At 41.6% G+C, this 25,918-nt stretch overlaps 1 protein-coding gene across 2 annotated transcripts in view; it reads right to left on the minus strand.

Moving 5' to 3' along the window:
- Positions 1–1,789: 1,789 nt before the first annotated feature.
- Positions 1,790–25,918, minus strand: part of LOC106593080 (serine/threonine-protein kinase/endoribonuclease IRE1-like) — a 74,098-nt gene continuing 49,969 nt past the window's right edge. For both annotated transcript variants that reach the window (XM_045690486.1, XM_045690485.1), the window contains 7 exons: positions 16,386–16,482; positions 12,851–13,050; positions 11,122–11,278; positions 10,879–11,006; positions 6,553–6,676; positions 6,129–6,196; positions 1,790–4,641 (listed from right to left, as the gene is read on the minus strand). In XM_045690486.1, the coding sequence (XP_045546442.1) occupies positions 4,459–4,641; positions 6,129–6,196; positions 6,553–6,676; positions 10,879–11,006; positions 11,122–11,278; positions 12,851–13,050; positions 16,386–16,482 (957 nt within the window). In that variant the 3' untranslated portion in view covers positions 1,790–4,458. The remainder of the gene's footprint in view (positions 4,642–6,128; positions 6,197–6,552; positions 6,677–10,878; positions 11,007–11,121; positions 11,279–12,850; positions 13,051–16,385; positions 16,483–25,918) is intronic.

A 25,918-nucleotide genomic window follows, 5' to 3' on the forward strand; every position in this document is an offset into this window, starting at 1 on the left:
ACCTTTATGACAGTAGACAGGAGTGAAGTTGCTTAGCAACCTTTGGCCTTGACGACAGGAAATTGGATCAGAGAAAAACCTGAAAACATCAATATATCACACACACACACACACAGACACACAGACACACACACACACCGCTAAAACACCGGTGGCCCCTGCGATTGTTCTCAGATTAGTGTAGATTACAGTAGTTATGTCAGAATCATAATAATCTGGATTAGATAAAAGAGCAGTAGGGTCGTAATCTGGAATAATCTGACTGTTTTAACATTAATGAACCCTGGCCCGTATAAACACACACACACACATTAGGAACAGGAAAGCTTTCATTTGTGTGGATGTTGTTGTGTTGTTCTTTTCTCTGGTCGGTATAATCTCTTCTGTCTCCTCTCACAGCCCTGACCCCTGACCCCGTGACATTAACCTGCTGGGGCTGAATGGACTGAAGGTTTAACTACACAACAACATTATACACGCTACCTACACAGAGAGAGAGAGAGAGACAGAGAGAGAGAGAGAGAGAGAGAGAGGGTAGAGATAGAGAGAGACAGAGAGAGAGACAGAGAGAGAGACAGAGAGAGAGAGAGAGAAAGACAGTGAGAGAGAGAGAGAGAGACAGACAGAGAGAGACAGAGAGACAGAGAGACAGAGAGAGAGAGAGAGAGAGAGAGAGAGAGAGAAAGAGATAGACAGAGACAGAGAGACAGAGAGAGAGACAGAGAGAGAGACAGAGAGAGAGGGCGAGAGAGCAGTGAGAGGAGAGGAGTACGATAACATTACAAAGAGAGGTGGTGATGGTGGGGGGTGACAGGACGTCATTGTAAATAAGAATTTGTTCTGACTTGTCTAGTTAAATAAATGTTAAATGAATCTAAATGAAGACAAGAGGTAGGTAGCCCCACCTACTGTCAACAACTAGTAACTACACCACACAACACACTAGATAATGGAGGGAAGGACTGACTCAAAACCAGTTTGATCTGTAGAGATAATGGAGGGAAGGACTGACTCAAAACCAGTTTGATCTGTAGAGATAATGGAGGGAAGGACTGACTCAAAACCAGTTCGATCTGTTAGAGATAATGGAGGGAAGGACTGACTCAAAACCAGTTTGATCTGTTAGAGATAATGGAGGGAAGGACTGACTCAAAACCAGTTTGATCTGTTAGAGATAATGGAGGGAAGGATTGACTCAAAACCAGTTCGATCTGTTAGAGATAATAGTTATTGTATCATCACATTCAGATAGTTATTGTATTGTGTCTGGTCTCTCTCATCACATTCAGATAGTTATTGTATCGTGTCTGGTCTCTCTCATCACATTCAGATAGTTATTGTATCGTGTCTGGTCTCTCTCATCACATTCAGATAGTTATTGTATCGTGTCTGGTCTCTCTCATCACATTCAGATAGTTATTGTATCGTGTCTGGTCTCTCTCATCACATTCAGATAGTTATTGTATCGTGTCTGGTCTCTCTCATCACATTCAGATAGTTATTGTATCGTGTCTGGTCTCTCTCATCACATTCAGATAGTTATTGTATCGTGTCTGGTCTCTCTCCAGCAGTAGGGATTGTCTGTAGTTTATCTGATAGTGTTTAACCCCCAGCAGTAGGGATTGTCTGTAGTTTGAACAACTCATTTTGAAACCTTTGGGTTTTTTAGTTCACTTCCTTATTTATTATGAGAAAGACAAAGAAGATGATAAAGAACATTGGTTTAGTTCACTACAAGATGTTCGACTCAAAAACGTTCATGTTGATAAAAAAACACAATAACGGTCGGTTTAGTTCACTACAAGATGTTCAAAACATGTTTATTTATTTTTCATTTTATTATTAAAAAAAAAGTATAAAAAGTTTTCCCTCCAAAAAGTCTGTAATCTGTGTAAAAAAAACAAAAAACAGAGAGCAGTCTGGGATTTAATCCATAATGTATAATCTCATTCATAATTAAAGGAATACAGATCATCAATGTACTGTATAAAACCACAAATGTATCAGTAAGAAAAAAAGTCAACGTCAAAAAAATATCCCACTGGTGTTTCCACCCTATTCCCTTCATAGTGCACACCCCTTACTATCCCCTGTACTACTTAGTGCACTACATAGAGAGAATAGGGCATCAGATTGGACCCCTTACTATCCCCTGTACTACTTAGTGCACTACATAGAGAGAATAGGGCATCAGATTGGACCCCTTTACTATCCCCTGTACTACTTAGTGCACTACATAGAGAGAATAGGGCATCAGATTGGACCCCCTTACTATCCCCTGTACTACTTAGTGCACTACATAGAGAGAATAGGGCATCAGATTGGACCCCCTTACTATCCCCTGTACTACTTAGTGCACTACATAGAGAGAATAGGGCATCAGATTGGGCCCCCTGTTTGTGCACTACATAGAGAGAATAGGGCATCAGATTGGACCCCCTGTTTGTGCACTACATAGAGAGAATAGGGCATCAGATTGGACCCCCTGTTAGTGCACTACATAGAGAGAATAGGGCATCAGATTGGACCCCCTGTTAGTGCACTACATAGAGAGAATAGGGCATCAGATTGGACCCCCTGTTAGTGCACTACATAGAGAGAATAGGGCATCAGATTGGGCCCCCTGTTTGTGCACTACATAGAGAGAATAGGGCATCAGATTGGACCCCTGTTAGTGCACTACATAGAGAGAATAGGGCATCAGATTGGGCCCCCTGTTTGTGCACTACATAGAGAGAATAGGGCATCAGATTGGACCCCCTGTTAGTGCACTACATAGAGAGAATAGGGCATCAGATTGGACCCCCTGTTAGTGCACTACATAGAGAGAATAGGGCATCAGATTGGGCCCCCTGTTTGTGCACTACATAGAGAGAATAGGGCATCAGATTGGGCCCCCTGTTTGTGCACTACATAGAGAGAATAGGGCATCAGATTGGACCCCTGTTAGTGCACTACATAGAGAGAATAGGGCATCAGATTGGACCCCCTGTTAGTGCACTACATAGAGAGAATAGGGCATCAGATTGGACCCCCTGTTAGTGCACTACATAGAGAGAATAGGGCATCAGATTGGACCCCCTGTTAGTGCACTACATAGAGAGAATAGGGCATCAGATTGGATCCTCTGTTAGTGCACTACATAGAGAGAATAGGGCATCAGATTGGACCCCTTTACTATTCCCTGTACTACTTAGTGCACTACATAGAGAGAAATAGGGCATCAGATTGGACCCCTTTACTATCCCCTGTACTACTTAGTGCACTACATAGAGAGAAATAGGGTATCAGATTTGACCCCTCCATATATCAGGGACCCAAAACCACCGTCCAGTTAAGTGCATCTCCGACGGCATCAACAGTCTTCGCAGAAATCCGTCAGTGTCGTCGTTCCGTCGTCCTGTGACCTGCTCCGCCCAACCCCGTCTTTAGAACCACACGATTTCAAATAGCAAACGGGAAAAACACACAGTACTCTGGTTGTTACCACGACGACCTCGTTTACGACCATCAGCCTTCTCCAGTGTATTTAAACTATCCTATCAGAGCAGGGTATTTAACTATCCTGTCAGAGCAGTGTATTTAACTATCCTATCAGAGCAGGGTATTTAACTATCCTATCAGAGCAGGGTATTTAACTATCCTATCAGAGCAGGGTATTTAACTATCCTAATCAGACTATCCTAATCAAAACCAGGTGAAAGTTAAAATCAGTTCATCTTGTAAGTTACGAGTAAAACATTTACAGCAGTTAAAAAAACACTCTGGCTCTGAATATTCATGAGGCAGTCATTCAGTCCGCTTTTGAATATTCATGAAGTAGCCATTCATCAGTCTCTCTCTCTGAATATTCATGAAGCAGCCATTCATCAGTTCTCTCTGTGAATATTCATGAAGCAGCCATTCAACAGTCTCTCTCTCTGAATATTCATGAAGCAGCCATTCAACAGTCTCTCTCTCTCTGAATATTCATGAAGCAGCCATTCAGTCTCTCCCTCTCTGAATATTCATGAAGCAGTCATTCAACAGTCTCTCTCTGAATATTCATGAAGCAGCCATTCAACAGTCTCTCTCTGAATATTCATGAAGCAGCCATTCATCAGTCTCTCTGAATATTCATGAAGCAGCCATTCAGTGTCTCTTTCTCTCTGAATATTCATGAAGCAGCCATTCACCAGTCTCTCTCTCTTTCTGAATATTCATGAAGCAGCCATTCAACAGTCTCTCTCTCTCTCTGAATATTCATGAAGCAGCCATTCCGGCTCTACTACAGTAAAGTGTTTATACACTTGACATTGGAGTCATTTAGCAGACGCTCTTATCCAGAGCAACTTACACTTTAGTCGGCTGGGGGGGATTTGAACCAGCGACCTTTCCTCTGTGTGTGTGTGTGTGTGTGTGTGTGTGTGTGTGTGTGTGTGTGTGTGTGTGTGTGTGTGTGTGTGTGTGTGTGTGTGTTTATTTGGCGGTGGGGGGAAGGTAGTAGGGGTGGAAAAGTCTCTCATGTGAACAGCTGCTGAGCGCGGCGTGCGTGTGTAGCAGTAACCGCGGGAACCGGGAGGTGAAGTAACTGACGAAGCCTTCGGGCACCTCCCCTAACGTCTCCTGGACCTCCGCTGGCAACTCATGGTAGTGGTGCTTCTACAGACGCAGAGAACGGGAAGACAGAGAGAGAGAGAGAGAGAGACAGGAAGACAGAGAGAGAGACAGGAAGAGAGAGAGAGAGACAGGAAGAGACAGGAAGATGGGGAGAGACAGGAAGAGAGAGAGAGAGACAGGAAGAGAGAGAGAGAGAGGGACAGGAAGAGAGAGAGAGACAGGAAGAGAGAGAGAGAGACAGGAAGAGAGAGAGAGAGACAGGAAGAGACAGGAAGAGAGAGAGAGAGACAGGAAGAGAGAGAGAGAGACAGGAAGAGAGAGAGAGAGAGAGAGAGAGAGAGAGAGAGAGAGAGAGAGACAGGAAGAGAGAGAGAGAGAGAGACAGGAAGAGAGAGAGACAGAGAGAGAGACAGGAAGAGAGACAGGAAGAGAGACAGGAAGAGAGAGAGAGACAGGAAGAGAGAGAGAGACAGAGAGAGAGATGGAGAGACAGGAAGAGAGAGAGAGAGACAGGAAGAGAGAGAGAGACAGAGAGGGAGCGACAGGAAGAGAGGGAGAGACAGGAAGAGAGAGGGAGAGAGAGAAAGAGACAGGAAGAGAGAGAGGGAGAGACAGGAAGTTCAACACTATCCTCCAACCATTTCATCATTCACCACTACTAACTACAACACATTGTTGGAACAGCTGTAAAAGAGCAGCATGTTTCCCTTATTCCTCATGTCTCCAGTGTGAACAGGAGATGAAGACAGAAGGAGAGATAGGAAGAGAGAGAGACAGGAAGACAGAGAGAGAGACAGGAAGACAGAGAGAGAGACAGGAAGAGAGAGAGAGAGACAGGAAGAGAGAGAGAGAGACAGAGAGAGAGAGAGACAGGAAGAGAGAGAGAGAGAGACAGGAAGAGAGAGCGAGAGACAGGAAGAGAGCGAGAGAGACAGGAAGAGAGAGCGAGAGAGACAGGAAGAGAGAGAGAGACAGGAAGAGAGAGAGAGAGAGAGGAAGAGAGACAGGAAGAGAGAGAGAGAGAGAGAGACAGGAAGAGAGACAGGAAGAGAGACAGGAAGAGAGAGAGGAAGAGAGAGCGAGAGAGACAGGAAGAGAGAGAGAGACAGGAAGAGAGAGAGAGAGAGAGAGAGGAAGAGAGACAGGAAGAGAGAGAGAGAGAGAGAGAGAGACAGGAAGAGAGACAGGAAGAGAGACAGGAAGAGAGAGAGGAAGAGAGAGGAAGAGAGAGAGAGAGACAGGAAAAAGCAGCACGTTTCCCTTATTCCTCATGTCTCCTGTTTACACTGAGCGTACAAAACATTAAGAACACCTTCATAATGTAAATACGTTTTTTTTTTTTTTTTCTATACATTTGCAAAAATATATAAAAACGTGTTTTCTCGTTGTCATTATTGGGTATTGTGTGTAGATTGATGAGGATTTTTTTCTTATTTAATCTATTTTAGAATAAGTCCGTAAAGTAACAAAATGTGGAAAAAGTCAAGGGGTCTGAATACACTGTATATATAAATATATAACAGATATACCTTATTTCTCATGGCTCGGAGCAGGTCTCTGACTGAGTTCCCTTTATACGTCCTGAACTTCCTCAGGTCTGGAGAGAAAACACAGAGACAGAGAGATGAGTGTTACCTGTCTGGTGTGTGTTATCTGTCTGGTGTGTGTTACCTGTAACTGTCTGGTGTGTGTTACCTGTCAGGTGTGTTACCTGTCAGGTGTGTGTTACCTGTCTGGTGTGTGTTACCTGTCTGGTGTGTTACCTGTCAGGTGTGTTACCTGTCAGGTGTGTTACCTGTCAGGTGTGTTACCTGTCTGATGTGTTACCTGTCAGGTGTGTTACCTTTCAGGTGTGTTACCTGTCTGGTGTGTTCTGTCAGGTGTGTTACCTGTCAGGTGTGTTACCTTTCAGGTGTGTTACCTGTCAGGTGTGTAACCTGTCAGGTGTGTTACCTGTCTGGAGAGGAACAGAGATGTGCATCCTCCAGTTGGTTCGTACTACGGCTCTACCAGCCGTCTCTAGTCTGACCACCAAGGAGCCGTCTGTAGCTTCCTTCTCTATACGGTCGCTCACATCCTAACACACACACACACACACACACACACACACACACACACACACACACACACACACACACACACACACACACACACACGGTTAAAACACCATAGTACTGTAAATGGGGTCATCCACTCAAATATAAGGTGGAAAGAAGGAAGGAAAGGAAAGAAAGAAGGAAAGAAAGAAGGAAAGAAGGAAAAGAAAAAGAAAGAAAGGAAACAAAGAAGGAAAGGAAAGGAAATAAAGGAAAGAAGGAAAGGAAACAAAGATGGAAAGGAAAGAAAGAAAAGGAAAGAAAGAAGGAAAGAAGGAAAAGAAACAAAGAAGGAAAGAAGGAAAGGAAACAAAGAAGGAAAGGAAACAGAAGGTAAGGACACACTATCTTAGGAAACATCTGAAAATCTCTTCAAAGAACCCCCCCTAGCAACCCCAAATCCGTCTTAACAACGACAAACTAATACCACCCACCTAGCAACCCCAAATCCGTCTTAACGACGACTAACTAAAACTACCCCCTAGCAACCCCAAATCCGTCTTAACAACGACTAACTAAAACTACCCCCCTAGCAACCCCAAATCCGTCTTAACGACGACTAACTAAAACTACCCCCCTAGCAACCCCAAATCCGTCTTAACGACGACTAACTAAAACTACCCCCCAGCAACCCCAAATCCGTCTTAACGACGACTAACTAAAACTACCCGCCTAGCAACCCCAAATCCATCTTAACGACAACTAACTAAAACTACCCCCCTAGCAACCCCACTTCTCAATACCCAATCAGACTACTAGTAGGGTATTCAGACCCCCCTCACTTCTCAATACCCAATCAGACTACTAGTAGGGTATTCAGCCCCCCCCCCCCTCACTTCTCATTACCCAATCAGACTACTAGTAGGGTATTCAGACCCCCCCTCACTTCTCATTACCCAATCAGACTACTAGTAGGGTATTCAGACCCCCATCACTTCTCAATACCCAATCAGACTACTAGTAGGGTATTCAGACCCCCTCACTTCTCATTACCCAATCAGACTACTAGTAGGGTATTCAGACCCCCCCTCACTTCTCAATACCCAATCAGACTACTAGTAGGGTATTCAGACACAGAGGTAAAGGTAGAGAGCGAGGTAGAGGTAGAGAGGTAGAGGGGTACCCAATCAGACTAATAGTAGTCTGATTGGGTATTGAGAAGTGAGGGGGGGGGTCTGAATACCCTACTAGTAGTCTGATTGGGTATTGAGAAGTGAGAGGTAGAGAGGTAGTGGTAGAGGGGTAGAGAGGTAGGGAGGTAGAGAGGTAGAGAGGTAGAGAGGTAGAGGTAGAGGGGTAGAGGTAAAGGTAGAGGGGTAGAGGGGTAGAGGTAGAGGAAGAGGTGTAGAGGTAGACATAGGGAGGTAGAGAGGTAGAGGTGTAGAGGTAGAGAGGTAGAGGTGTAGAGGTAGAGAGGTAGAGGTGTAGAGGTAGAGAGGTAGAGGTGTAGAGGTGTAGAGGTAGAGAGGTAGAGGAAGAGAGGTAGAGGGGTAGAGAGAGTGAGGTAGAGGGAGAGGTAGAGAGGTAGAGGTAGAGAGGTAGAGGTAGAGAGGTAGAGGTAGAGAGAGTGAGGTAGAGAGGGAGAGGTAGAGAGGTAGAGGTAGAGGTAGAGAGGTAGAGAGAGTGAGGTAGAGGGGTAGAGAGGTAGAGGGGTAGAGGGGTAGAGGGGTAGAGGGGTAGAGAGGTAGAGATGTAGAGGTAGAGAGGTAGAGGTAGGGAGAGAGAGGTAGAGGGGTAGAGTTAGAGAGGTAGAGGGGTAGAGGTAGAGGTAGAGAGGTAGAGAGATAGAGAGGTAGAGGTAAAGGGAGGTAGAGAGGTAGAGGTAGAGAGAGAGGTAGAGAGAGAGGTAGAGGGGTAGAGTTAGAGAGGTAGGGAGGTAGAGGGATAGAGGTAGAGGTAGAGAGGTAGAGAGAGAGGTAGAGAAGTAGAGGTAAAGGGAGGTAGAGAGGTAGAGGTAGAGAGAGAGGTAGAGAGAGAGGTAGAGAGAGGTAGAGAGGTAGAGAGAGAGGTAGAGTTAGAGTGGTAGAGGTAGAGGGGTAGAGAGATAGAGAGGTAGAGGTAGGGAGGTAGGGGTAGAGGTAGTGGGATAGAGGTAGAGGTAGAGAGGTAGAGGTAGAGGGGTAGAGGTAGAGAGGTAGAGGTAGAGGTAGAGAGGTAGAGGTAGAGAGGTAGAGGTAGAGAGAGAGGTAGAGCGAGAGGTAGAGCGGTAGGGAGGTAGAGGTAGAGAGGTAGAGGGGTAGAGAGGTAGAGGTAGAGAGAGAGGTAGAGCGACAGGTAGAGGTAGGGAGGTAGAGAGGTAGAGGTAGAGAGGTAGAGGTAGGGAGGTAGAGGTAGAGGGGTAGAGGTAGAGAGGTAGAGGTAGAGGTAGTGGTGTAGTGGTAGAGGGAGGTAGAGGTAGAGAGGTAGAGGTAGAGGTAGAGAGGTAGGGAGGTAGAGAGGTAGAGGGGTAGAGGTAGGGAGGTAGAGGTAGAGGGGTACAGAGGTAGAGGGGTAGAGGTAGAGGGGTAGAGGTAGAGGGGTAGAGAGGTAGAGGGAGAGAGGTAGAGAGGTAGAGGTAGAGAGGTAGCGGTAGAGGTAGAGGTAGAGAGGTAGCGGTAGAGAGGTAGAGGTAGAGGGAGGTAGAGGTAGAGAGGTAGAGGGAGGTAGAGGGGTAGAGGTAGAGAGGTAGAGGTAGAGGTGGAGAGGTAGAGGGGTAGAGGTAGAGGTAGTGAGGTAGAGGTAGAGGGGTCGAGAGGTAGAGAGGTAGAGGGGTAGGGGTAGAGGTAGAGAGGTATAGGTAGAGGTAGAGGGGTAGAGGTAGCGGTAGAGGGGTAGAGGTAGGGAGGTAGAGGTAGAGGGGTAGAGGTAGAGAGGTAGAGATAGAGGTAGAGGTAGAGAGGTAGAGGGATAGAGGTAGAGAGGTAGAGAGGTAGGGGTAGAGGTAAGGAGGTAGAGGTAGAGGTAGAGAGGTAGAGAGGTAGAGGAGTAGAGGGGTAGAGGTAGAGGGGTAGAGGGGTAGAGGTAGAGGGGTAGAGGTAGAGGGGTAGAGAGGTAGAGAGGTAGAGATAGAGAGGTAGAGGTAGCGTTGAGAGGTAGAGGGAGGTAGAGGTAGAGAAGTAGAGGTAGAGGTAGAGAGGTAGAGAGGTAGAGGTAGAGAGGTAGAGAGGTAGAGGTAGGGGTAGAGGTAGGGAGGTAGAGGTAGAGAAGTAGAGAGGTAGAGGGGTAGAGGTAGAGGGGGGAGAGGGGTAGAGAGGTAGAGGTAGAGGGAGGTAGAGGTAGAGAGGTAGAGGGGGTAGAGGTAGAGGGGTAGAGGGGTAGAGAGGTAGAGGGGGTAGAGGTAGAGGGGTAGAGGTAGCGGTAGGGAGGGGTAGAGGTAGAGGGGTAGAGGGGTAGAGGGGTAGAGGTAGAGAGGTAGAGAGGTAGAGAGGTAGAGGGGTAGAGGGGTAGAGGTAGAGGGTAGAGAGGTAGGGGGGGTAGGGGGGTAGGGGGGTAGAGGTAGAGGGGGTAGAGGTATAGAGGGTATAGAGGTAGGGGGTAGAGGTAGAGGGGGTGCGGTAGGGGGTAGGGGAGGTAGAGGTAGGGGGTAGAGGTAGGGAGGGTAGAGGTAGAGGGTGAGCGGTAGGGGGTAGAGGTAGGGGGTAGAGGTAGGGGGGTAGAGGTAGAGGTAGGTGTAGGGGGTAGAGGTAGGGGTAGAGGTAGGAGTAGAGGTAGGGGGTAGAGGTAGAGAGGTAGAGGTAGAGGTAGGGGGTCGGGGTAGAGGTAGAGGTAGAGAGGTAGAGGTAGAGAGGTAGAGGTAGGGGTAGAGGTAGGGATAGAGGTAGGGGGTAGGGGGTAGAAGTATAGGTAGAGGTATAGAGGTAGGGGTAGAGGTAGAGGGGTAGCGGTAGGGGTAGGGAGGTAGAGGTAGGGGTAGAGGTAGAGGTAGGGAGGTAGAGGTAGAGGGGTAGCGGTAGGGGTAGAGGTAGGGGGTAGAGGTAGGGGGTAGAGGTAGAGGTAGGTGTAGGGGTAGAGGTAGGGGTAGAGGTAGGAGTAGAGGTAGGGGTAGAGGTAGAGGTAGGGGTAGAGGTAGAGGTAGGGGTCGGGGTAGAAGTAGAGGTAGAGAGGTAGAGGTAGAGAGGTAGAGGTAGGGGTAGAGGTAGGGATAGAGGTAGGGGTAGGGGTAGAAGTATAGGTAGAGGTAGAGAGGTAGAGGTAGGGGAGGTACCTGGAAGAACTGCAGTTGTTTATCAGGGCTCCAGAAGAACGGGTGTTTAAGAATAGAGGAAGTGGAGGGGCGGGACTCCGGATCACTGCTGATCATTCGCTCTATCAGGTCCCGCGCTATGACGTCATCTGACGGACACACAGCACAGCCAATTAGAACCTCACCTCACCCCGCCCCTACCCAGCTCTCAATCAGAATCACAGAAAACCTCAAGAGTCTCTAAACGAAAGACGACACACCCACCGTGCACGTCTTCCAGGAAGTGAGTGAGGAAGTACTCCCCGGTCAGGATGTTAGCTTGGCGTCGTAGCGTGTGGCCAAACGGGTGCTGCCCTTTACTGACCACATAGTAGAAAACACAGCCAGCTGAGAACACGTCCACAGCCTGGTCACAACGGGTCTGGAGAGAAACAACACTATTATACTACAACACAGGAAGTAGTATTATAGTAGGAGTAGAACACACTAGAGAGAGGGAGGAGTAGTATCATAGTAGTAGTAGTATTATAGTAGTAGTAGAACACACTAGAGAGAGAGGAGGAGTAGTATTATTGTAGTAGTAGTAGTAGTATTATAGTAGTAAAACACACTAGAGAGAGGAAGGAGTAGTATTATAGTAGTAGTAGAACACACTAGAGAGAGGAAGGAGTAGTATTATAGTAGTAGTAGTATTATAGTAGTAGTAGAACACACTAGAGGGAGGAGTAGTATTATAGTAGTAGTAAAACACACTAGAGAGAGGAAGGAGTAGTATTATAGTAGTAGTAGAACACACTAGAGAGAAGAAGGAGTAGTATTATAGTAGTAGTAGTATTATAGTAGTAGTAGTATTATAATAGTAGTAGAACACACTAGAGAGAGGAAGGAGTAGTATTATAGTAGTAGTAGTATTATAGTAGTAGTAGAACACACTAGAGAGTAGTATTATAGTAGTAGTAGTATTATAGTAGGAGTAGTATTATAGTAGGAGTAGTATTATAGTAGTAGTAGAACACACTAGAGAGAGGAAGGAGTAGTATTATAGTAGTAGTAGAACACACTAGAGAGAGGGAGGAGGAATATTATAGTAGTAGTAGTATTATAGTCCAGGAGTAGTATTATAGTAGTAGAACACACTAGAGAGAGGAAGGAGTAGTATTATAGTAGTAGTAGTAGAACACACTAGAGAGAGAGTAGTAGTATTATAGTAGTAGTAGAACACAATAGAGAGAGAGAGGAGTAGTATTATAGTAGTAGTAGTATTATAGTTGTAGTAGAACACACTAGAGAGAGGGAGGAGTAGTATTATAGTAGTAGTAGAATTATAGTAGTAGTAGTATTATAGTAGTAGTAGTATTATAGTTGTAGTAGAACACACTAGAGAGAGGGAGGAGTTGTATTATAGTAGTAGTAGTAGTATTATTATAGTAGTAGTAGTATTATAGAAGTAGTAGTATTATAGTATAAGTAGTATTATAGTAGTAGTAGTATTATAGTAGTAGTATTATAGTAGGAGTAGTATTATAGTAGTAGTAGAACACACTAGAGAGAGGGAAGAGTAGTATTATAGTAGTAGTAGTATTATAGTAGTAGTAGTAGTAGTAGTAGTAGTAGTAGTATTATAGTAGTAGTAGTATTATAGTAGGAGTAGTATTATAGTAGTAGTAGTATTATAACACACTAGAGAGAGGGAGGTGTAGTATTATAGTAGTAGTAGTACTATAGTAGTAGTAGTAGTAGTATAGTAGTAGTAGAACACACTAGAGAGAGGGAGGTGTAGTATTATAGTAGTAGTAGTATTATAGTAGTAGTACAACCCAGTAGAACAAACTGAACTGAAGTATTTCAGGTCACAGAGGATGGAAAGATATCAAAACCTTATATTATTTACACACTGTGTGTGTGTGTGTGTGTGTGTGTGTGTGTGTGTGTGTGTGTGTGTGTGTGTGTGTGTGTGTGTGTGTGTGTGTGTGTGTGTGTGTGTATCTCTCACCGGGTTGTTTCCCGGTGTGTCCAGCAGTACTTCCGGGGCGATCCACCCCTCTGTCCCCGGTATCCCCGAGCGGAGAGAGAAACTAGTCCTTCCCTCAGGGATCTTTTTACACAGGCCAAAGTCTGATATCAGCGCTCTCACCCGCCCCAGGGGCCCTGGCTGAGACAACAGGATGTTACGAGGCTTCAGATCCCTGTGGACTGGAGACCGGAGAGAGAGATGGGAGAGAGAGAGATGGAGAGATAGATGGAGAGAAATGGAGAGAGAGATAGAGAGATGGGGAGAGAGATGGAGAGAGAGATGGAGAGAGAGATGGAGAGAGAGATGTGAGAGAGAGAGATGAAGAGAGAAATGGGAGAGATGGGAGAAAGAGAGATGGGAGAGAGAGATGGAGAGAGAGAGAGAGATGGGAGAGAGAGATGGAGAGATGGAGAGAGATTGAGAGATGGAGAGAGATGGGAGAGAGAGATGGAGAGAGAGATGGAGGGAGAGAGAGATGGAGGGAGAGATGGGGAGAGAGGTGGGAGAGAGAGATGGGAGAGAGAGATGAGAGAGAGATGGAGAGAGATGGAGAGAGAGAGATGGAGGGAGAGAGAGAGATATGGAGAGATGGAGAGAGAGATGGAGAGATGGGAGAGAGAGATGGAGAGATGGGAGAGAGAGATGGAGAGAGAGATGGAGAGAGAGATGGAGAGAGAGAGAGATGAGAGAGAGAGATGGGAGAGAGAGATGGAGGGAGAGAGAGATATGGAGAGATGGAGAGAGAGAGATGGGAGAGAGATGGGAGAGAGAGATGGGATAGAGAGATGGGAGAGAGAGATGGGAGAGAGAGATATGGAGAGATGGAGAGATAGATGGAGAGAGAGAGATGGAGAGAGAGAGATTGAGAGATGGAGAGAGAGATGGGAGAGAGAGATGGAGAGAGAGATGGGAGAGAGAGGAGAGAGAGATGGGAGAGAGAGATGGAGAGAGAGAGATGGAGAGAGTGATGGAGAGATGGAGAGAGAGATGGAGAGATGGAGAGAGAGATGGAGAGAGAGAGAGAGAGATGGGAGAGAGTGATGGAGAGATGGAGAGAGAGCAAGATGGAGAGAGAGATGGAGAGAGAGATGGAGAGAGAGAGATGGAGAGAGAGAGATGGAAAGAGATGGAGAGAGAGATGGAGAGAGAAATGGGAGAGAGAGAGAGAAGTTAACTGAGTTCAAGTCCTGTCAAGAGTCCCTTGTGTTTGAGTCTTATATATCTATAGACGCACCTGTTTACTGTAGTGAGGACATCAAAACTATGAAATAACACATATGGAATCATGCAGTAACCAAAAAAAGTATTAAACAAATCTAAATATATATTATATTTGAGATTCTTCAAAGTAGCCACCCTTTACCTTGATGACAGCTTTGCACACTCTTGGAATTCTCTCAACCAGCTTCACCCAGAATGCTTTTACCACAGTCTTGAAGGAGTTCCCACATATGCTGAGCACTTGTTGGCTGCTTTTCCTTACACTCTGCAGTCCAACTCATCCCAAACCATCTCAATTGGGTTGAGGTCAGGTGATTGTGGAGGCCAGGTCATCTGATGCAGCACTCCATCACTCTCCTTCTTGGTCAAATAGCCCTTACACAGCCTGGAGGTGTGTTGGGTCATTGTCCTGTTGAAAAACAAGCGATAGTCCCACTAAGCCCAAACCAGATGGGATGGTGTATCACTGCAGACTGCTGTGGTAGCCATGCTGGTTAAGTGTGCCTTGAATTCTAAATAAATCACTGACAGTGTTACCAGCAAAGCACCATCACACTTCCTCCATGCTTCACGGTGGGAACATGCAGAGATCATGGAGAGTTCTCTGTCCGGGGGTTTCATCAGATGGGGCCACAGTGTCTCCTGATCCCTCCTGTCTCAGCCTCCAGTATTTATGCTGCAGTAGTTTATGTGTCGGGGGGCTAGGGTCAGTCTGTTACATCTGGAGTATTTCTCTTGTCTTATCCGGTGTCCTGTGTGAATTTAAATATGCTCTCTCTAATTCTCTCTTTCTTTCTTTCTCTCGGAGGACCTGAGCCCTAGGACCATGCCTCAGGACTACTTGGCATGATGACTCCTTGCTGTCCCCAGTCCACCTGGCCGTGCTGCTGCTCCAGTTTCAACTGTTCTGCCTGCGGCTATGGAACCCTGACCTGTTCACCGGACGTGCTTGTTGCACCCTCGACAACTACTATGATTATTATTATTTGACCATGCTGGTCATTTATGAACATTTTAACATCTTGACCATGTTCTGTTATAATATCCACCCGGCACAGCCAGAAGAGGCCTGGCCACCCCTCATAGCCTGGTTCCTCTCAAGGTTTCTTCCAAGGTTTTTGGCCTTTCTCGGGAGTTTTTCCTAGGGGGTTTTTCCTAGCCACTGTGCTTCTTTCAACATGCATTGCTTGCTTTTTGGGGTTTTAGGCTGGGTTTCTGTACAGCACTTTGAGATATCAGCTGATGTACGAAGGGCTATATAAATACATTTGATTTGATTTGATCATCCGTTCACCTACTCTGCGTCTCACAAAGACACGGCGGTTGGAACCAAAAATCTCAAATTTGGACACATCAAACCAAAGGACAGATTTCCACCGGTCTAATGTCCACTGCTCGTGTTTCTTGGCCCAAGCAAGTCTCTTCTTCTTATTGGTGTCCTTTAGTAGTGGTTTCTTTGCAGCAATTCGACCATGAAGGCCTGATTCACGCAGTCTCCTCTAAACAGTTGATGTTGAGATGTGTTTGTTACTTGAACTCTGTGAAGCATTTATTTGGCCTGCGATTTCTGAGGCTGGTAACTCTAATGAACTTATCTTCTGCAGCAGAGGGAACTCTGGGTCTTTCCTGTGGCGGTCCTCATGAGAGCCAGTTTCATCATAGTGCTTGATGGTTTTTGCGACTGCACTTGAAGAAACTTTCAAAGTTCTTGAAACTTTCCCGTATTGACTGACCTTCATGTCTTAAAATAATGATGGTCTGTCATTTTTCTTTGCTTATTTGAGCTGTTCTTGCCATAATATGGACTTGGTCTTTTACCAAATAGGGCTATCTTCTGTATACCACCCCTACCTTGTCACAACACAACTGATTGGCTCAAACGCATTTAAGAAGGAAAGAAATTCCACAAATGTTAACAAGGCACACCTGTTAATTGAAATGCATTCCAGGTGACTACCACATGCAGCTGGTTGAGAGAATGCCAAGAGTGTGCAAAGCTGTCATCGAGGCAGGGTGGCTAATTGAAGAATCTCAAATATAAAATATATTTGGATTTGTTTAACACTTTTTTTGGTTACTACATGATTCCTTATGTGTTATTTCAAAGTTTTGATGTCTTCACTAATATTCTACAATGTAGAAAATAGTAAAAAATAAAGAAAAACCCTTGAATGAGTAGGTGTGTCCAAACGTTTGATTGGTAGTGTATGTTGGGTGAGTGGAGGTGACTGTGACCGTGACCGTGACCGAGACCAGACCAGACCAGACCAGACCAGACAGACGTATATAGTACCTATGTTTAGTGAGTGGAGGTGACTGAGACCACACATGGTCTGTTGCAGTACAGTAACGGGGCTGAGACCAACGTGGCATGACGGATCTTCCACATACTGGGGACAGCAGAGAACACACAGGTTATATACACTACATACACACTACCAGGTTATACACACTACATACACACTACCAGGTTATATATATACACACTACCAGGTTATATATACACTACCAGGTTATATATACACTACCAGGTTATATATACACACTACCAGGTTATATATACACACTACCAGGTTATATATACACACTACCAGGTTATATATACACTACCAGGTTATATATACACACTACCAGGTTATATATACACACTACCAGGTTATATATACACACTACCAGGTTATATATACACACTACCAGGTTATATATACACACTACCAGGTTATATATACACACTACCAGGTTACATATCACACTACCAGGTTATATATACACACTACCAGGTTATATATACACACTACCAGGTTATATATACACACTACCAAGTTATATATACACACTACCAGGTTATATATACACACTACCAGGTTATATATACACTACCAGGTTATATATACACACTACCAGGTTATATATACACACTACCAGGTTATATACACACTACCAGGTTATATATACACACTACCAGGTTATATATACAACACTACCAGGTTATATATACACACTACCAGGTTATATACACACACTACCAGGTTATATACACACACTACCAGGTTATATACACACTACCAGGTTATATATACACACTACCAGGTTATATATACACACTACCAGGTTATATATACACATACCAGGTTATATACACACTACCAGGTTATATATACACACTACCAGGTTATATACACACACTACCAGGTTATATACACACTACCAGGTTATATACACACACTACCAGGTTATATATACACACACTACCAGGTTATATACCACACACTACCAGGTTATATATACACACATACCAGGTTATATATACACACACTACCAGGTTATATATCACACACTACCAGGTTATATATACACACACTACCAGGTTATATACACACACTACCAGGTTATACATACACACTACCAGGTTATATATACACACACTACCAGGTTATATACACACTACCAGGTTATATATACACACACACTACCAGGTTATATATACACACACTACCAGGTTATATATACACACACTACCAGGTTATATATACACACACTACCAGGTTATATATACACACTACCAGGTTATATATACACACTACCAGGTTATATAACACACTACCAGGTTATATACACACTACCAGGTTATATATACACACTACCAGGTTATATATACACACTACCAGGTTATATATACACACTACCAGGTTATATATACACACTACCAGGTTATATATACACACTACCAGGTTATATATACACACTACCAGGTTATATATACACACTACCAGGTTATATATACACACTACCAGGTTATATATACACACTACCAGGTTATATACACACACTACCAGGTTATATATACACACTACCAGGTTATATATACACACTACCAGGTTATATATACACACTACCAGGTTATATACACACACTACCAGGTTATATATACACACTACCAGGTTATATATACACACTACCAGGTTATATACACACTACCAGGTTATATATACACACTACCAGGTTATATATACACACTACCAGGTTATATATACACACTACCAGGTTATATATACACACTACCAGGTTATATATACACACTACCAGGTTATATACACACTACCAGGTTATATATACACACTACCAGGTTATATATACACACTACCAGGTTATATATACACACTACCAGGTTATATATACACACTACCAGGTTATATACATACACACACTACCAGGTTATATATACACACTACCAGGTTATATACACACTACCAGGTTATATATACACACTACCAGGTTATATACACACACTACCAGGTTATATACACACACTACCAGGTTATATATACACACTACCAGGTTATATACACACCTACCAGGTTATATACACACTACCAGGTTATATATACACACTACCAGGTTATATATACACACTACCAGGTTATATATACACACTACCAGGTTATATACACACACTACCAGGTTATATATACACACTACCAGGTTATATATACACACACTACCAGGTTATATATACACACTACCAGGTTATATATACACACACTACCAGGTTATATATACACACTACCAGGTAATATATACACACTACCAGGTTATATATACACTACCAGGTTATATACACACACTACCAGGTTATATACACACTACCAGGTTATATACACACTACCAGGTTATATATACACTACCAGGTTATATACACACTACCAGGTTATATACACACTACCAGGTTATATATACACACTACCAGGTTATATATACACACTACCAGGTTATATATACACACTACCAGGTTATATACACACACTACCAGGTTATATATACACACTACCAGGTTATATACACACACTACCAGGTTATATATACACACTACCAGGTTATATATACACACTACCAGGTTATATATACACACTACCAGGTTATATACACACACTACCAGGTTATATACACACTACCAGGTTATATACACACTACCAGGTTATATATACACACTACCAGGTTATATATACACACTACCAGGTTATATATACACACTACCAGGTTATATATACACACTACCAGGTTATATATACACACTACCAGGTTATATATACACACTACATACACACTACCAGGTTATATACACTACCAGGTTATATATACACACTACCAGGTTATATATACACACTACCAGGTTATATATACACACTACATACACACTACCAGGTTATATATACACACTACATACACACACTACCAGGTTATATATACACACTACCAGGTCATATACACACTACAAGGTTATACACACACTACCAGGTTATATACACACACTACCAGGTTATATACACACTACCAGGTTATATACACACACTACCAGGTTATATATACACACTACCAGGTTATATACACACACTACCAGGTTATATATACACACTACCAGGTTATATATACACACACTACCAGGTTATATATACACACTACCAGGTTATATATACACACACTACCAGGTTATATAACACACACTACCAGGTTATATATACACTACCAGGTTATATATACACACTACCAGGTTATATACACACTACCAGGTTATATATACACACTACCAGGTTATATACACACACTACCAGGTTATATATACACTACCAGGTTATATACACACTACCAGGTTATATACACACTACCAGGTTATATATACACACTACCAGGTTATATATACACACTACCAGGTTATATATACACACTACCAGGTTATATACACACACTACCAGGTTATATATACACACTACCAGGTTATATACACACACTACCAGGTTATATATACACACTACCAGGTTATATATACACACTACCAGGTTATATATACACACTACCAGGTTATATATACACACTACTCACCTACCAGGTTATATACACACTACCAGGTTATATATACACACTACCAGGTTATATATACACACTACCAGGTTATATATACACACTACCAGGTTATATATACACACTACCAGGTTATATAACACACACTACCAGGTTATATATACACACTACCAGGTTATATACACACTACCAGGTTATATACACACTACCAGGTTATATACACACACTACCAGGTTATATATACACACTACCAGGTTATATATACACACTACCAGGTTATATATACACACTACCAGGTTATATACACACACTACCAGGTTATATATACACACTACCAGGTTATATATACACACACTACCAGGTTATATATACACAAACTACCAGGTTATATATACACACACTACCAGGTTATATATACACACACTACCAGGTTATATATACACTACCAGGTTATATATACACTACCAGGTTATATACACACTACCAGGTTATATACACACATACCAGGTTATATAACACACTACCAGGTTATATATACACACTACCAGGTTATATACACACTACCAGGTTATAACACACACTACCAGGTTATATATACACACTACCAGGTTATATATACACACTACCAGGTTATATATACACACTACCAGGTTATATACACACACTACCAGGTTATATATACACACTACCAGGTTATATATACACACACTACCAGGTTATATATACACACTACCAGGTTATATATACACACTACCAGGTTATATATACACACTACCAGGTTATATATACACACTACATACACACTACCAGGTTATATACACTACCAGGTTATATATACACTACCAGGTTATATATACACACTACCAGGTTATATATACACACTACCAGGTTATATATACACACTACCAGGTTATATATACACACTACATACACACTACCAGGTTATATATACACACTACATACACACACTACCAGGTTATATATACACACTACCAGGTCATATACACACACTACCAGGTTATACATACACTACCAGGTCATATACACACTACAAGGTTATACACACACTACCAGGTTATATACACACACTACCAGGTTATATACACACACTACCAGGTTATATATACACACTACCAGGTTATATACACACACTACCAGGTTATATACACACACTACCAGGTTATATATACACACTACCAGGTTATATATACACACTACCAGGTTATATATACACACTACCAGGTTATATACACACACTACCAGGTTATATATACACACTACCAGGTTATATATACACACACTACCAGGTTATATATACACAAACTACCAGGTTATATATACACACACTACCAGGTTATATATACACACACTACCAGGTAATATATACACTACCAGGTTATATATACACTACCAGGTTATATACACACTACCAGGTAATATACACACTACCAGGTTATATACACACTACCAGGTTATATATACACTACCAGGTTATATACACACTACAAGGTTATACACACACTACCAGGTTATATATACACACTACCAGGTTATATATACACACTACCAGGTTATATATACACACTACCAGGTTATATACACACACTACCAGGTTATATATACACACTACCAGGTTATATATACACACTACCAGGTTATATATACACACTACCAGGTTATATATACACACTACCAGGTTATATATACACCTACCAGGTTATATATACACACTACCAGGTTATATATACACACTACCAGGTTATATACACACACTACCAGGTTATATATACACACTACCAGGTTATATACACACTACCAGGTTATATATACACTACCAGGTTATATACACACTACCAGGTTATATATACACACTACCAGGTTATATACACACACTACCAGGTTATATACACACTACCAGGTTATATACACACACTACCAGGTTATATATACACACTACCAGGTTATATATACACACTACCAGGTTATATATACACACTACCAGGTTATATATACACACACTCACACTACCAGGTTATATACACTACCAGGTTATATATACACTACCAGGTTATATATACACACTACCAGGTTATATATACACACTACCAGGTTATATATACACACTACCAGGTTATATATACACACTACTATACACACTACCAGGTTATATATACACACACTACATACACACACTACCAGGTTATATATACACACTACCAGGTTATATACACACACTACCAGGTTATATATACACTACCAGGTTATATACACACTACAAGGTTATACACACACTACCAGGTTATATACACACACTACCAGGTTATATACACACACTACCAGGTTATATATACACTACCAGGTTATATACACACCTACCAGGTTATATACACACACTACCAGGTTATATAACACACTACCAGGTTATATATACACACTACCAGGTTATATATACACACTACCAGGTTATATACACACACTACCAGGTTATATATACACACTACCAGGTTATATATACACACACTACCAGGTTATATATACACAACTACCAGGTTATATATACACACACTACCAGGTTATATATACACACTACCAGGTTATATATACACTACCAGGTTATATATACACTACCAGGTTATATACACACTACCAGGTTATATACACACTACCAGGTTATATACACACTACCAGGTTATATATACACTACCAGGTTATATACACACTACAAGGTTATACACACACTACCAGGTTATATATACACACTACCAGGTTATATATACACACTACCAGGTTATATATACACACTAACAGGTTATATACACACACTACCAGGTTATATATACACACTACCAGGTTATATATACACACTACCAGGTTATATATACACACTACCAGGTTATATATACACACTACCAGGTTATATACACACACTACCAGGTTATATATACACACTACCAGGTTATATATACACACTACCAGGTTATATACACACTACCAGGTTATATATACACACTACCAGGTTATATACACACTACCAGGTTATATATACACTACCAGGTTATATACACACTACCAGGTTATATATACACACTACCAGGTTATAAACACACTACCAGGTTATATACACACTACCAGGTTATATATACACACTACATAACACTACCAGGTTATATATACACACTACCAGGTTATATATACACACTACCAGGTTATATACACACTACCAGGTTATATATACACACTACCAGGTTATATATACACTACCAGGTTATATACACACACTACCAGGTTATATACACACACTACCAGGTTATATATACACACTACCAGGTTATATACACACACTACCAGGTTATATATACACACTACCAGGTTATATACACACTACCAGGTTATATATACACACTACCAGGTTATATATACACACTACCAGGTTATATATACACACTACCAGGTTATATATACACACTTACACACTACCAGGTTATATATACACACTACTACACACACTACCAGGTTATATATACACACTACCAGGTTATATACACACACTACCAGGTTATATACACACACTACCAGGTTATATACACACTACCAGGTTATATACACACACTACCAGGTTATATATACACACTACCAGGTTATATATACACACTACCAGGTTATATATACACACTACCAGGTTATATATACACACTACCAGGTTATATACACACACTACCAGGTTATATACACACTACCAGGTTATATATACACACTACCAGGTTATATATACACACTACCAGGTTATATATACACACTACCAGGTTATATACACACACTACCAGGTTATATATACACACTACCAGGTTATATATACCACACTACCAGGTTATATATACACACTACCAGGTTATATATACACACTACCAGGTTATATACACACTACCATGTTATATACACACTACCAGGTTATATATACACTACCAGGTTATATACACACTACAAGGTTATACACACACTACCAGGTTATATATACACACTACCAGGTTATATATACACACTACCAGGTTATATATACACACTAAAAGGTTATATACACACACTACCAGGTTATATATACACACTACCAGGTTATATATACACACTACCAGGTTATATATACACACTACCAGGAAATATACACACTACCAGGTTATATATACACTACCAGGTTATATATACACTACCAGGTTATATATACACTACCAGGTTATATATATACACACTACCAGGTTATATATACACACTACCAGGTTATATATACACACTACCAGGTTATATATATATATATACACACTACCAGGTTATATACACACTACCAGGTTATATACACACTACCAGGTTATATATACACACTACCAGGTTATATATACACTACCAGGTTATATACACACTACCAGGTTATATATACACTACCAGGTTATATACACACTACCAGGTTATATATACACACTACCAGGTTATATACACACACTACCAGGTTATATATACACTACCAGGTTATATATACACACTACCAGGTTATATACACACTACCAGGTTATATATACAATCACACTACCAGGTTATATACACACACTACCAGGTTATATACACACTACCAGGTTATATATACACACTACCAGGTTATATATACACTACCAGGTTATATATACACACTACCAGGTTATATATACACACTACCAGGTTATATATACACACTACCAGGTTATATATACACACTACCAGGTTATATATACACACTACCAGGTTATATATACACACTACCAGGTTATATATATACACACTACCAGGTTATATATACACACTACCAAGTTATATACACACTACCAGGTTATATATACACACTACCAGGTTATATACACACTACCAGGTTATATACACACTACCAGGTTATATATACACACTACCAGGTTATATATACACTACCAGGTTATATACACACTACCAGGATATATACACACTACCAGGTTATATATACACTACCAGGTTATATACACACTACCAGGTTATATACACACTACCAGGTTATATATACACACTACCAGGTTATATATACACACTACCAGGTTATATACACACTACCAGGTTATATATATATATATATATATATACACACTACCAGGTTATATACACACACTACCAGGTTATATACACACTACCAGGTTATATACACACACTACCAGGTTATATATATACACTACCTAGGTTATATATACACTACCAGGTTATATATACATACTATCAAGTTATATATACATACTACCAGGTTATATATACACACTACCAGGTTATATATACACACTACCAGGTTATATACACACTACCATGTTATATATACACACTACCAGGTTATATATACACACTACCAGGTTATATATACACACTACATACACACACTACCAGGTTATATATACACACTACCAGGTTATATATACACACTACCAGGTTATATATACACACTACCAGGTTATATACACACACTACCAGGTTATATATACACTATATATATATATACACACTACCAGGTTATATAACACACTACCAGGTTATATACACACTACCAGGTTATATACACACACTACCAGGTTATATATACACACTACCAGGTTATATATACACTACCAGGTTATATATACACACTACCAGGTTATATATACACACTACCAGGTTATATATACACACTACCAGGTTATATATACACACTACCAGGTTATATATACACACTACCAGGTTATATATACACACACTACCAGGTTATATATACACACACTACCAGGTTATATATACACACACTACCAGGTTATATATACACACTACCAGGTTATATATACACTACCAGGTTATATACACACTACCAGGTATATATACACACTACCAGGTTATATATACACACTACCAGGTTATATATACACTACCAGGTTATATACACACTACAAGGTTATATACACA

The sequence above is a fragment of the Salmo salar genome, chromosome ssa12, assembly GCF_905237065.1.
Source record: "Salmo salar chromosome ssa12, Ssal_v3.1, whole genome shotgun sequence".
NCBI lineage: Eukaryota > Metazoa > Chordata > Actinopteri > Salmoniformes > Salmonidae > Salmo > Salmo salar.